Genomic DNA, 15,838 nt, shown 5'->3' with positions numbered 1-15,838 from the left:
CAAACACAAGAATTACAACTGACTTCAGCCACAGCCTTAGATGAAATCAACTGAAGATTTAAACAATCAACAAACAGCTTTACCAACTTCACTCATTACTAACCAGACTGACTTTATTTCTGTCAGATCAGAGATCAGAGATCAAAAGATCTTATTGAGAATTACAGAGATTTAGATGATAATGTTACTGTTTCTTTTGACGTCACCATTGTGGAGATCAGTGTTTGCTTTAGTTGGGCTCCTGACCCTTGACTTTTGTACTTTAAATTTTGTTTCATTGCTGTATTTGTATCTTTATGGTACATCTGTTATAGCAATATTAATATTGATAGTCAAGTGATTATGGCTGTTTCTGTCAGGCATTATCTACTAGACTGACTTAAAGTGTTGCTATAGTAATCAAATATTAATTTGGTGTTGAAATATGTGAGTGAATTACACAATTTTTTGTTTCTTCAATTTTATAAGATTGAACAGTAATGTGATAACCAAAACATATGGATTTAATGACAGTTTAAGTTTTAAATATTTTGGGCAGCGGTGTCCAGAACCCTCAAAGAGTGACATCAACAATCAGCATATGAATCTCAACAATGGTGACAATCAAAAGGTTCATGATGCAATGCATGCTGGGTACCAGCACAGGATAAAACTCATCCATGACTCCCAGCATGCATTGCGGCATGAATAAATTATGCCCCTGAATTGTTCCCTTATTTTCTTGAATTCTTACGTGCTTATAATTTTGCTTTTGTTTTAAGTTTTAGTAGCATGTTTTGTAAAGTTCAGAACTTATCTGTTTATTTATTTTGTGGATTGTCACCATTGTTGTATTTCATATGCTGATTCTTGATGTTTCTGTCTAAATTTCAGCAAAGGTTTTTTTTAATGAGTAAAATTTTCTTAACAGTCTTTCATAACTTAAGGCTCAGCAGTGTTTCTTATTTTGCTGTAGTATCAATATTCAATAAGAGAAGGGACACAGGATTGAATCAGAAATAATAGTGTTTGTTCTTGTTTTTTTTGCTATAACAAGTTCCAAAGATGCATTGTTACAGCATATTAAAAAAAAAAAACCTTAGTTGTTGAAACGTCACATTCAAGAGCCCAACTAAAGTAAACAATGATCTCCATCATGGTAGTGAAAAAAACACCTAAACATATTTAACTCTCAATAAGATCTTCTGTAGACATCTGACATAAATAAAGTCAGTCTGGTTAGTAATGTGAATCTGGTGAAGCTGTTTAGGGGTTGTTTAATCAGATCTTGAGAGATTTGATAAATTCAAGGCTGTGGCTGAAGTCATTTGTAGTTCTTGTGTTTTTCTTTCCTTTAGTGATTCTGTATTTAAATAGCAGGTGTTCAACACTGCTCAGGTGTTCAACATGCTCAATTATCAATTAATCACAGAATTATCTCATTAACTCCACTAATTCAGTGTTACTCAAACACTCTGTAGTGTGTACACATTATACATGTTCATTTAAAACTGAGGATTTTGTTGTGGGGTTTAAAGGGTTAAAGATTTAAGATGAAGAAAAAACAGCATGAAACATAATTTAACAGTAATAAACTGTAATTAATTTACAGGAAACAAACTGTAGAAAAACAGTTATTTACTGGCACCCCTGCTGCCAGTAAATAACAGTTTTTCTACAGTTTGTTGCCGTAAATTTATGGTTGCCAGCAAAAAAAGTGTTTTTCTACAGTTTGTTGCCGTTAAGTCAAGGAAAAACAGTAATATACTGTAAAATGTAAATGTCAGATTTACCAAATGAAAAAAAAAGTTAATTTAACTAAAATATTTGTGAACATCCTTAAAAAAAATATGCAAAGTCATACACTGATAATGAGAGTAAATACTGAACTCAACTGTATTAATGTGTGTTTGCACAAGAGAGATCTGTTAGTTTAATGTAGTTTTGTTGTTCACCATTGTGCTGGAGAGTAGAGCCTGTGCTTCAGTCAATGATGAGCCACGAATTCTGATTTTTTGCTGTTTTATATAAAGACAGTAAATTTGGATTCTCTTGATACAGTGGTGATCTCTGTGTTAAGTATTTCAGCACATACGTGTGAGCTGCAGTGATTTGAGTAAAAGTCATGCATTTAGTTACTTTACTATTACACATTAAGTGTTTGCAGTTTTATATTAAGAAATATTCCTTCTCAGTGGACTCAAATGAAAGAAGTTCATAGTACTAACATCGTAGGAATGCTAGTTTTTAAACTCGAACTGTTTGAAGCAGTAGGAGTGGAGTTAATTTCCATGGTAGAATTTACGGTAAAATACTGTGAAAAAACTTAAGAGTGGTAAATTAATGGTTGAGAGCTGTAAATTAACAGTACTTTACTGGCAGCAGGGGTGAATTACTGTTATTTAACGGCACAATTTTTTACAGTGTAATTAATACCATAGTATAAATATCACTGACTTACCTCTATCCATTGACGGTTTATCAGCATCCCTCCTCCACCCCATCTTCTCACTTCGAGTTCACTTTGTAAATAGACAGGGAATGGGGGGTACTCTAGGTTCAGGCCATTCCCTAGCTCGGAGGCCTTCCCCGGACAGCACGCCAAATATGCATACCATACCTCAGCTAATTATATGTAAGCATGAACTCTATAATGAAGTCTATAGTACAGCAGCCATATTGAGTGTTATGATTTTTCTGTTTCTCCTCCTACCTTTTATAATGTCTCTGGTCTGCACCTATTTGTGTCCTTCAGTGTTGTTATATATGTGACATTCCTGTCATCTCAGGAGTTGACATGTAATGCTTCTTTCTCCATTTGTTTTAAAGTTCATTGCTTATGCTTGACCTTTTGGCCTCCATCTTGCCCGGACTTCAAATCTAAATCCACGTTAGAACCATTCACATCACATAAATCTCTCTCTTCTCTGTTTTAGCTAACCATTAAAATGCTTAAGTGTCTGAGCTAAGCGCTCTTGGCTAAATGCTAACACTATGTGAAACGAACATTAAAGTTTTAAAGCATCAATCAGCTCTCTCAGGCGATTAGAGGCTTTAAAATACAAAAGATGCATTCACGGCGAAATGTGCCGTTTCTTAATTAGACTTCATATCCGCACAGATGATTTCATTCAGGATGTGAGAGCTAAAACATCTATTTTTAGTTTGTTAGTCACAACTGACTGATAGAGGCTCTTTGTGTGGGTGTTTCAAGATGTTTCCCTTTTTGCATCGCTGCTCCCTGTCTCTATCTTATTGTGTTTATGCTCCTCATAATGCCCTGAACGAGTTGTCTGAGCTGTCATTTGCCTGCAGTATTGCTTTTCTCCAATGTTTAGACATAGAACACTACAGGAGGTACTATAAATGCTGAGTCATTGAATTATTAAGCTACATATAAAACCACACTGAAAACCATTAATGTTTGATGGGAAATGTTATAGGAGTTTCACTTCTTTCTTTCTCAAATGCTGTCTAGCCTTGTCATTAAAGATCTGGGCTAAAAACTAAAAGATTGTAATTTAAAACCTCCTGGAAATCCTTATCACCAGTGTGAGCAAGATGCCTAGGATAGGATAGTTTGCCTAAAAATGAGTAGAAAGGAAAAGACAAAAGCAGGTATTTTGAAGAACGTTGCAACTGCTTTTGGACTTCATGTGTGGTCACATTAGCAAACTTCAGAGGCAAATGAAGCTTCATTGCCTATTGTTAATAGTATAGTGATGTATGAATTATTGCTCACATAGCAGTCACTTTCAAACCAAGCAGCTAGCAAGCAAAATCTGCTTGGAGAACTTTTCGCTCACACACAAAGCTCGCAATTACACTAATTTCTGTTGAAATTACTTAATTTCATGAGATGTTGTTGAACAATGGTACTGTAAATATGACCACACCTGAACTATGTAAAACAGTGGGGTCCAAGATAACCATTAACTTTCATTGGATAGACACAAAAACACTGAGACAATCTTCAAAATATCTTCTATTGTGTTCTGCGGAGGAAAATAGGTTTGGAATGACATCAGGGTTCGTAAATGATTTTCAAATCTTTATGTGGACTACCCCTTTAATCCAGGTTGCATCATTCAACTTGGTAGAAATCCATGTGGTTGATACAGTATGTGCGTGCAAAGGGTAGCAACTCATAAATTAACTTTTAGTCACTAACCCTTACCCTTTTTGCTGTTCTTGACAGGATCTGCAATCATCTGCGTGACCTCTTTAACTGACCCCATGAGGACGGCTGAGGGAGATGGAACGTAACAGATTTTCTTCTTTACTTACTTCGGCATTACCACGATAACCCACCAAGGCTGAGCACAACCTCTGCCCCTCATCCACCCCAACCCTTCCACAGTCCCCCCACTCCTGTCCTCCCTCTTGCTCCAAAACAAAGACCAAAACAAACCAGCAGGATCACTTTTTCCTATTTTGTTATAATAGTTTTAATTTCCTTTGTCCTTCACCAATGAAAAAGCAAAGCATAGGTCAATAAACCAGCGAAGTGAACAAGGAGAAAACAAGATGTATCTGCCCCATGCCTGTAAACGTGACTTGGGCCATGCCCGCAATTCGGAGGCCATCCATGCAAGTACAGTCCTCTGGTTGGCACTGTGGATCACCTTGACATCATGTCAACGCATTGATCCGGGCGCTAAATATCCCACCGTCACCACAAACTACGGCAAGTTGCGCGGGATTAAAAAAGAGCTTAACAACGAGATTTTGGGTCCTGTGGAACAGTACCTTGGCGTCCCCTATGCCACGGTGCCGATCGGAGACCGTCGTTTTCAGCCACCTGAAGCTCCTGGGTCCTGGCAGGAAGTGCGGAACGCTACACAGTTCGCCCCTGTTTGCCCACAGAATGTGCATGGTGTTTTGCCCGAGATCATGCTGCCTGTGTGGTTTACCGATAACTTAGACGTGGCCGCCACCTACATTCAGAATCAGAGCGAAGACTGTCTCTACCTCAACATCTATGTGCCCACAGAGGATGGTGAGTGTCTAAGACAACAAGGCAAAGCGTTATGGTTATATCTAATACGGGGAGTAGAGTGCAACAGTGCCCATCCACTTTTTCAGCAGCCTTGGTTCAGGAAGTATTTTCTAATAAGGATTTTGAAGAAGTTTAAGAGTTATAAGTCATGAGCTAAAACAACCACCTATGAGGTAAATCAAAACATTACAATCTTTGATGTAAAGCAAAAAGTATTTGAAAATCAGACAAAAAGACAAGTCTTTAATAAGGGAAGGAAGTATAGCACCAATAGGCATTGTGAAATAAATTAGCTTTTTATGTTTTTGCAAAATATGCACTATATACAAATATTACGAATATATACAAATAGGGAGACTCACCCTACACCATTCGCATGCCTCATGGGAGTGGGCAGGTGCTAATCAGTTATTTTGGTGAAATCTGTTTGTTTAGATTCTCTGATAGGTAGGGATTGTTTTGCAGAATCAGGTAATTAATTCATTTAGCAACCTCATAGATCACAGTAGGTCTGTCTTTAAAGGTTTATAAGTTATCGTTAAAAATCAATTCCCCTATGGAGAAAATGAATGGTGATTTTATTCTGAAACCCAAGTGCTGAAATCTATAGAGTAATGGAACCTATACACATGCGTTTTTACATGCCTACAGCGCTGCATAGTAGTAGAAACTTGGAGACAGTTCTCCCAAAAATTCAAATTGTTGTCATTTACTCATTATTTTACTGTTGTTCCAAACCTGTATGACTGACTTTCTTCTGTGGAACACAAAATATATTTTAAACACTGTTTTGTTTTGTGCATATAATGCAAGTCAGTGGGGTCAATTGTTGTTCTGGACCCCACTGACTTTCACTGTATGGACAGGAACAGTTGAAATATTATTCAGACTATCATTTTTGTGTGTGTTCTGCAGAAGAAAGAAAGCCATACAAGTATGGAATGACATGAAGGTTAGTAAACCATGATATCATTTTCATTTCATCGACTGGACTACCACTGTAACACTACAGAGCACCATACAAGTGAAAATGATATGCCTTTGAACTTCAGTGCAGCTTTACCAGACCTTGACTAAGGACATGTCCTTGCCTTCTCCTAGTTATGATCAGTCCACTGCATTCAGGATCAGGACTTGTCAGGAATAGTTTACCCTATGATTCACTTAAAATGTGAGGCCAGCTGGAAAGACTGAAGTGTTCTGGGAAATTACTTACCATTACCAGTATAAGACGTTAATTTACGACAAATTGCAGTAAATTTACGGAGAGTTAACAAACCAAATAAGTGACTGGCTTTTTATACTGAGGTAAAATCCCTCAACATTTGTCTTTTTCTTTGTCTTTTTATTTTCTTTTGAGAGAGCAAAGTGGACAGATCTCAGAGGATGGAAAGAACTGATTTGCGAAGAGGTGTTTTTCTCTCGCAATTAAGGTTCCAGCCGCTAAGTTGCCCAGAGAAACAAATTATTGACATCAGCAGTAATTAGCAATCTCAGAGCCCTTTACTCTCAGCTTTTACCTCTTTTTGGCAGCCAGTGTAGGTGATTTGTGTATACAATGGTAATTGTCTTGTTTAAGCAATTCTTTTTATAATGAAAGAGTGCTTTGTAATTTGCAACCTGTGTTAATGAGAAAAAAAGTTATCAAACTCATTACCTCAGTATTTGCACTATACATGCCAATGTGTGCTGTATGATGCCTCATAGCACATCAGCATAAGCACATGGCACTCAGACTGAACATCTGCATAGTCGTGTGAGTGTTTGTTCACAGCAAAGATGCCAGTCTTGTTTTTTTGTTTTTTGACACCATCAGCAATGTGTCTCTTTTCCTTCCTTCCCTTTCTACTTCTCACTCTCGTTTTGTCTTCCAACACTCATTTTCATAGCACATTATCTCTTTCTCTTCGCCATTTTTCTTTCACAAAGCCCTCTGCAAATCTGCCAATTCCTAGATTCCTACATGTGCCAGTTACCATTTTCCCAAATCCCCAAATTCCCTTTAATACACTCAGTCTCTCCGGAGCCAGCTTGCAGTCCTTTGCATCAGCGTCACTATTAAGAACAAAATACATTATTCAATGCATCCTTATCTGCTCCAAATGGTGGAGTCATTCATGAATTTAGAGTATGATTAAGCTTTACATGACTACTCTATATACGTTCAGATCATGCTGTGCTGCGTTTGATCCATGTGAGAGTTGGAAGAGTGGGTGGACAGGAGATGAAAGTTACTGCATCAGTTACTATACTGTTTTTGGGGATCATCTTGGCCCCAAACTGCCCCAGGCAACTTATACAGCAGTATAGCCTCATTATTTGTCTCCCTTTGTTCTTGTTCTTCTGACATCTGTTATAGCATTTTTTAAGTTCACCAATGCATTTATTTTGATGAGAAACACAGCAAAAATATGATGAATTATTAGGCTTATAGCGGTTTAAAATAACGATTTGAAATGTTCTTATTTTAAAATGCTAGTTATTCCTGTGATTGCACAGTTGAATTTTCAGCAGTCATTAGTCCAGTCTTCAGTGTCAGCATGATCCTTCATAAATCATTTTAATAGGCTGATTTGCTGCTCAAGAAATTAAATAGTTATGATGCTTAATATGTGTTTTGAAACAGTGATGTATTTTGAAGGATTATTTGATTGATAAAATGTTTAAAAGAGCAGAATTTATTTGAAACAAATGCTTTGCAGCAGTGTAAAAACTATTTACGGTCTTTTTTGATCAATTGAATGTGTCCTTGCTTAATAAAAGTATTAATTTGATTTAAAAATAAAAATAATAATAATAATCCCAAACTTTTAAATATGCCATTTAACTTCTTAAGTTTTTCTACTTCTCTCTTTTTTTTGAGCCTATTATTACTATTATTGTTATTATTATTTTTATTTTTATTTTTTTAAAGCCTGTTTCTTGTTTTTGGATGCCCAAATTGCTTTTCTGTTTCTCTTGTCCGGTGGTCTGGGAGAAAGTAGCAGGACCCTGTGGGAGTTGATTGAAGGCTGGAGGCGGATGGAAAATCAGATGCATGTGTGAGCAGGACTGATGGGTTGGTTTTAGTATGACTGTGCACTCTGCAGCACACCTGATAGTGTCACAGGCATGTCCACTCCCTCTTCTCTGTCAGACCGATTTGACCAAGAGAGAAAACAGAGCCTACAGAATTTCATACAGAATCGCATTGTTTTAATTTAAAATATATACATTTTGTCAATAAATCAACAAGCAGGTAAAATCTGAATAGATTGGTTTTACACAAAGCTAAGCAGTGAAGACATAATATGATTCTGCCTCGAGGAGCTACAATAACATACCATATATTGAAGTACCCCAAAGGCCAAGGAGGTACAAATGAGAAATGGAGGAAAGAAATGAGGGAACACTTGAACAAAAGATGACATTTGAACAGCACTATTGTTTTCTATGGGAGGGAAATCAAAACTGCTTCAGAGAGCACCTGAGTGTTGGTGTAGAGGGCGTTTTTTAATTAGCTCCTTGGAGCTCTGAGGTATTCTGAATATAGATGGACCATTGTGGGCCCTTTGAAGTATTAGAATTCAAGAATCACGCAAACAAATCTCAGATGTACGACAACAAAACAGGTATTCTTTAACTTTACAGGCTACTGCTGGAGTGTTTGAGATTTTTGAATTGAAAAAGGATTAGTAGAGTCAGTGGGCTTTTAGCACGAAGACAACATTGTTATATTATGACCAAATGAATGATTAGAAGGAAAAGAATAATTTCGCCTTCTCTCCCATGCTGTAGCATGTTCTTTTCTACAGTGCTTTTTTCTTTCACTAAATGAAAACCAAAGGAAGGCTTCAGTTTTGCAGCAAGGTCAAACCAATGGAATAAGCTAAGGTCAGTTTCTCAGCTTAGAGTTTTTAGTGGAAGGTAATGAGAACAAATTGGTGACTTTCCAGCTGAGAATTGTGTGCAGGCTTACTTGAAATTTTGTGTGTGTGTGTGTGTGTGTGTGTGTGTGTGTGTGTGTGTGTGTGTGTGTGTGTGTGTGTGCGTGCGTGCGTGTGCGTGTGTGTTTGTGTGTGTGAGAGAGTGTTTAAATCCCAGAGCAGAACTGTTATATTGTTAGATTGCTGTGTCATGAGATTTTGGGAAGGAAGTGTGTGTTAATGAATGTGTCTACACGGCTGTCAGCTCAAGAGAATAAAAAATACTCATAATTAAAAGAATGAGATAACAGCTGATGGACACAAGAATGAGAATAAGACGAGTCGTGAGTAATAAAGATGTAAAGTGCAAGAGTGAATATACAGCAAAGTGAGACTGAATAAGCAAGAGTATTAAAATAAAATAAACATTATAACAAGAACGATGCAGAGAAAGAGAAGGAAAATGGTGGGGGAACGAGATGAGAGCCGATATGTATGGATAAATAACGCTGACACAGAATGAAGATTTGGCAGGGGAAGGGGTCGCCTTGGCAACCCCTCAGCTCTTCCTGCGTGTAGCTGTCAGGCAGCACGTCAGAGCCGTGTGAGCGTGTGTGTGTGTTTCCTTGTGCGGTACCACTAGACTCTCAATGAAGGAATTAGCAACAGCTCTGCCACACACACTATTTATAGACACAGAAGAGAGAACTACTTGAGAGAAAGTTATTAGGTGTGTGTATATATGTGTACATATGTGTGTGTGTGTGTGTGTGTGTGTGTGTGTGTGTGTGTGTGTGTGTGTGTGTGTGTGTGTGTGTGTGTGTGTGTGTGTGTGTGAATGTGTGTGAATTATTGATGTAGTGTGTCGATGTGCAGATGGCTTATTGTGCTGGTTCGTACCATTCTTTCTTTCTCCTCCTCTTTGCCCCACACAGAAACTCTCTTCACAAGCCAACAAGCTAATTGGTTTGACACCAGTTGTCATTGGAGGTGTTTGTACAGTTGCAGGCAATTGATGGAAATGAGCTTCCTATAGATTCCACTCACTTCTGGGACTTTTACAGAAAGTACTCCATTAATAAACACGTATAGATCGGGTCTCTAAAGAAGCTGTTTTTCAGGATCTTCTAATTGCTACAGATGTCAAAGGGAGGACAGTATTTACACTAATGGCTAAACAAATAAAATTAATAAAATGAACTTTTATTCAAAAATCTAAAAAATAATCATTTATACTTTAGATAGCAGCTTCTTGACTCTTTAGTCCTATTATGATAGTCATGGACATGTGTACATGTGTTTTTATACAGGAAATAATGTGCACCTAAGAGCTGCATTTGCTGAAGTTTGCAAGGTTTGTGGAATTAAATGTTTAATAGGTATTCAAAGGCTTGTTTACATGATTCTGATTAACCACCAGGAACACATTTATCGGGTTCACTTTGTAGTTTATTCTTTTACTATTTTCAAGAGTGATGATGATTCTTTCTAAACTGTTTTCTCAAAAACGTGGAGTTCCTGCTCACAGCTTTCACAAAAAAAAGGACTGTAAAAGATGAAGAAATAAAACAGATTTTAAATAAATAAATAAATAAATACTAACTAGTAGCCAGTGATACAATTAAATCTCTAAGGTCATTATTCAGTATATAATTATCTCTCTGATGCACTACATGCTTGCATGTATAAAAATATAGCTGTCAAAAAATACAAAAGGAAAATAATGACACAAATAAACAAATAAATAAATTCTGCAATGCAACACTTTGCTGTAATAAAATACTCAAAAAGTACTACACAACCAATACGACAAAATATGGTACAACATGGCAGTGGGAATAATATACAAAGGAAACAATGCATCATAAGTACTTTATTATATTACCCACGTACACATCACTTGTAAAATATAAAAGGAACTAACACTCACATAACGATAAGCTCCTACATTATGCTGTACACTGTTTAGATAATCACAAAGTATAAATCGCTTGAAAACACATGAAACATTTTCAATATGGAGTGTACAATGTTTTGTAAAACTACCATGGAACACTTCATGGTGTGACATCATACCATCAAACATTATACACTAAATAACTTAGAAATAACACACACACACACAAATATATAACATTAAAGTAATTAAATTAAATATAAAAGCAATTTGTCACTGCCAGGACATTAATGTTTTTATAGAAAATATTTTATAGTTTGCTATAGGAAAACAAGCTATGCTCAGAGCGCTAATTGCGCCGGGGTGCAGATCTACTTATACATGCTGCATGATCTGTAAAACAATATATTGTGAGAGGAACGTGTGTTACCAACCTTGTCTGCCAACATTACAGCAAGTGTGTGATGTGGCAGGCTCCCAACACACATTCATCAGAATCAGAATCAGAATGAGCTTTATTGCCAGGTATGTTCACACTTACGAGGAATTTGTTTTCATGACAGAAGCTCCGCAGTGCAACATAATGACAGTGACAGAACAAAAAACACAAAATGGAATAAAAAATGTAAAAAAAAATAAGCATTATGTATGTACAGGTATATTATGTGCAAAAAATTTAAGTGTACGCTAAGTATGTGTGTTAGATAAATAAGTGTATGTATATATAAATATAAATAGTGTAGTGTGTTCCACAGTTTTTATCAATTGTTCATTAGATGGATTGCCTGAGGGAAGAAACTTTTCCTGTGTCTGGTCGTTCTGGTGCTCAGTGCTCTGTAGCGTCAACCAGATGGCAACTGTTCAAAGAGGGAGTGTGCTGGATGTGAGGGGTCCAGAGTGATTTTGCCAGCCCTTTTGCTCACTCTGGATAAGTACAGTTCTTGAATAGATGGGAGGGTTAAACCGATGATTCGCTCAGCAGTCCGGACTACCCTCTGTAGTCTTCTGAGGTCAGATTTTGAAGCTGAGCTGAACCAGACAGTTACTGAAGTGCAGAGGATGGATTTGATGACGGTGGAAAAGAACTGTTTCAGCAGCTCCTGTGGCAGGTTAAACTTCCTCAGCTGGCGAAGGAAGTACAACCTCTGCTGGGCCTTTTTCACAATGGAGTCAATGTGAATGTCCCACTTCAGGTCCTGAGAGATAGTGGTGCCCAGGAACCTGAATGACTCCACTGCAGTCACAGTGCTGTTCATGATGGTGAGTGGGGGGAGTGCAGGGGGGTTTCTCCTGAAGTCCACGATCATCTCCACTGTTTTGAGAAAGAAAAAAAAGTGACGTGACATTCAGCCAAGTATGGTGACCCATACTCAGAATTTGTGCTCTGCATTTAACCCATCCGAAGTGCACACACACAGAGCAGTGAACACACACACAGAGCAGTGAACACACACCCGGAGCAGTGGGCAGCCATTTATGCTGCGGCGCCCGGGGAGCAGTTGGGGGTTCGATGCTTTGCTCAAGGGCACCTAAGTCATGGTATTGAAGGTGGAGAGAGAACTGTACATGCACTCCCCCCACCTACAATTCCTGCCGGCCCGGGACTCGAACTCACAACCTTTCGATTGAGAGTCCGACTCTCTAACCATTAGGCCACGACTTCCCAACTTCCCAGCGTTTTAAGCTCCAGGTTGTTGAGAGTGCACCAGACAGCCAGCTCTTTAACCTCCTGTCTGTAAGCAGACTCGTCACCATCCAGAATAAGGCCGATGAGTGTGGTGTCGTCTGCAAACTTCAGGAGCTTGACAGAGTGGTCCTTAGATGTGCAATCGTTGGTGTACAGGGAGAAGAGCAGTGGGGAGAGTACACAGCCCTGGTGAGCTCCGGTGCTGATTGCACGGGTGCTGGATGTGTATTATCCCAGCCTCACTAGCTGCTGTCTGTCTGTCAGGAAGCTGTTGATCCACTGACAGACGAAGGTGGGCACGGAGAGCTGAGTTAGTTTGGGCAGGAGGAGGTTTGGGATGATCGTGTTAAAGGCCGAGCTGAAGTCCACAAACAAGATCCTCACATAAGTCCCCGGTCTGTCTAGGTGTTGCAGAACATAATGCAGTCCAATGTTTACTGCATCGTCCACAGACCTGTTTGCTCTGTAGGCAAACTGAAGAGGATCCATCAAGGGTCCAGTGATGTCCTTCAGGTGGGCCAGCACCAGTTTTTCAAATGACTTCATGACCACAGACATTAGAGCCACAGGCCTGTAGTCATTTAGTCCTGTAATTTTGGATTTCTTTGGGATGGGGATGATGGTGGAGTGTTTGAAGCATGAAGGGACTTCTCACAGCTCCAGCTATCTGTTGAAGATCTTTGTGAAGATGGGGGCCAGCTGGTCAGCACAGGATTTCAGACAGGCTGGTGTAACACAATCTGGGCCTGGTGCTTTTTTCCTTTTCTGCTTCCGGAAGACCTGGTGCACCAAATCCTCGCTGATCTGAATTGCAGGTGTGGGGGAGAGGGGGGATGCAGGAGGGGTGAATGGTGAGAGCGCTTGATTGGAGATGTGTTCAGGGTGGGTTGCAGGAGTTGTTAATGGTGTGAACGGTTGTTTGGAGAGGTGTACAGGATGGGTTGCAGGAGTTGTGAATGGTGTGAATGGTTGTGTGGGGAGGCGTTCAGGGCAGGTGATGGGTGTTCTTTCAAACCTGCAGTAAAACTCGTTCAGATCGTATGCCAGTCGTTGATTCTCCACAGTGCTGGGGGGTGGTGTCTTGTAATTGGTGATCTTCTTTAGACTTTTCCACACTGATGCGGAGTCGTTCGAAGTAAACTGAGTCCTTATTTTTCCCGAATAATTCCTCTTTGCCCCTTTGATCTTCTTTTCCAGTGTGTATTTAGCCTGTTTATACAAGACATTGGCCCTCTTCATGTAAGCATCTTCTTTGGCCTGATGGAGCTGTCTGAGTTTTGCAGTGAACCACGGTTTGTCATTGTTGTAATTTAGTTGAGTCTTGGTAGGAATACACATATCCTCACAGAAACTGATATATGATGTTACGGTCTCTGTGAGTTCATCCCGATCGGTGGCAGCAGCTTCAAAAATACTCCAGTCAGTGAGGTCAAAACAAGATTGTAAATCCTGTTCTGCTTCATTAGTCCATCTTTTTACAATCCTTAATACAGGTTTAGCTGATTTTAGTTTCTGCCTGTAGGTCGGTATACGATGAACCAGAAGGTGATCAGAACGTCCCAAAGCTGCTCGTGGAACAGAGTGATATGCATCCTTTATTGTGGTGTAACAGTGATCCAATATATTACTGTCTCTTGTGGAACATGTAACATGCTGTCTGTATTTTGGCAGTTCAGGGGGAGAGATTGGCTTTATTAAAGTCCCCAAGAATGATTAAAATGGAGTCCGGGTGTTGTTGTTCTGTCTCTGTGATCTGATCAGCGAGTTTCTGTAAAGCTGAGCTCATGTGCGCTTGCGGAGGTATGTAAACACTCACCAGAATGAACGAGTGAAACTCCTGCGGCGAATAGAATGGCTTGCAGTTAATGAAGAGTGTTTCGAGATTTGATCAGCACATCTTCTTTAACACAGTTACATCTGTACACCACCGTTCATTGATGTAAAAGCATGTCCCGCCGCCTCGCAATTTCCCTGTTGATTCTGCTTCGCGGTCCGCTCTGAATAGCTGAAAGTCCGGCAGATGGTGCACGCTGTCCGGTAAGGCGTCATTCAGCCAAGTTTCCGTGAAACACAGAGCAGCAGAGTGTGAGAAATCCTTATTTGTCCGAGAGAGCAGAAGCAGTTCGTCCGTTTTGTTGGGTAGAGAGCGGAGATTTGCCAGATGGATGCTAGGCAACGGCGTTCGAAATCCGCGTTTTCTGAGTCTCACAAGCGCGCAAGCTCTTTTTGCCCGTCTGCGCGTCCTCTTGAAGCGTGTGATCAGCGCAGCCGCTCCGCCGACAAGAATTTCCAGCAAAACATCAGAATAGTCGAAAACCGGTGATATATCGGGAGATGTGTGTTGCCGAATGTCCAGCAATTTGTCCCTGGTGAAACTGATTGCAGGAGTATAACTAAAGACAGGACAAACTAACAAAAACACAAAAGCAACTGCAGAGCACGTCATGGAGGCAGCCATCCTGTATGGCTTCATGCTGCTTCATACTCACATGTCCTTGAATTGACATCCCAGAGTCATGTCTGAGACCTTTTTAATGTTTGTGCACACACAAACTTGTGGAGTCCAGACACTTCCGGTGTGGTGGCATTGGTCTTCTTGTTCCTGTAGAGCTATGAGTGCAGCATTGAGAGTAGTTTTTGAAAGGGAACGTCTCTGGTAACTTGACTGTAATCCTGTTCCCTGAAAAAGCGGGAGTAAGATGCAGCACTTCATTGCTGCATCGTAAGTGTGCCTGGATGTCTCTTCAGACAAAGTTATAACCTGAAGGTTGTGTCCATTTCACGTCTATTTATAACCCCACATCCTCTCATTCATAGAAACACATGGAAACATACATATTTGCTTGCATGCAGAATCATTGTCCTCTCATTCCCTTTCTGTTTCTCTGTCCCCTCTCTCTTTCCTCCTGCTGCTTTCTTTCACACTTGTTTCTTTTCTCTCTCTTTCTCTCAGTGTAGCTCAAAGGGCCATCTCTTCAGTGCCTGCTGCAGCTTAGGCGGCAAGTGGCTGTGAATGCAAATTAGATTCAAAAACAGACACACAAATGCACACTCGTACACAGGGCTTGTACCTCTCCTAGTGCTTCGGAGAAGGATGAATATGGAAGTAGAAACTGTGGAAGAAAAAAGAAGGAAAGAGCAATGGGGAGAAAGATGGAATATGGTGAAAATAAAAAGGATAAGAGTTTGAGAATGGGTGAAGAGCAAACTAGTCTGACCTTACATTAGTTTTTACTGTGGGAAAAAAAAGATTTTATACACGTCCAATAGACAGGCCCAGGCGAGACTCTGCAGACCTTTGTGCCATTTTCCATGATGGTTTTGTGAGAAAATCTGCAGATTTATGTGGAATGGAGGTATTTAAACTCTTA

At 39.6% G+C, this 15,838-nt stretch overlaps 1 protein-coding gene across 3 annotated transcripts in view; it reads left to right on the top strand.

The window, feature by feature from the left end:
* The window catches only part of LOC132103278 (neuroligin-2-like), a 203,882-nt gene that overhangs the window by 82,727 nt on the left and 105,317 nt on the right, over positions 1-15,838 (top strand). For all 3 annotated transcript variants that reach the window (XM_059508268.1, XM_059508251.1, XM_059508259.1), the window contains one exon: positions 4,178-4,978. In XM_059508268.1, the coding sequence (XP_059364251.1) occupies positions 4,507-4,978 (472 nt within the window). In that variant the 5' untranslated portion in view covers positions 4,178-4,506. The remainder of the gene's footprint in view (positions 1-4,177; positions 4,979-15,838) is intronic.

The sequence above is a fragment of the Carassius carassius genome, chromosome 2, assembly GCF_963082965.1.
Source record: "Carassius carassius chromosome 2, fCarCar2.1, whole genome shotgun sequence".
NCBI lineage: Eukaryota > Metazoa > Chordata > Actinopteri > Cypriniformes > Cyprinidae > Carassius > Carassius carassius.
The sequence above is the reverse complement of the archived record's forward strand: the minus strand, read 5'-3'. Positions and strand labels throughout refer to the sequence as shown.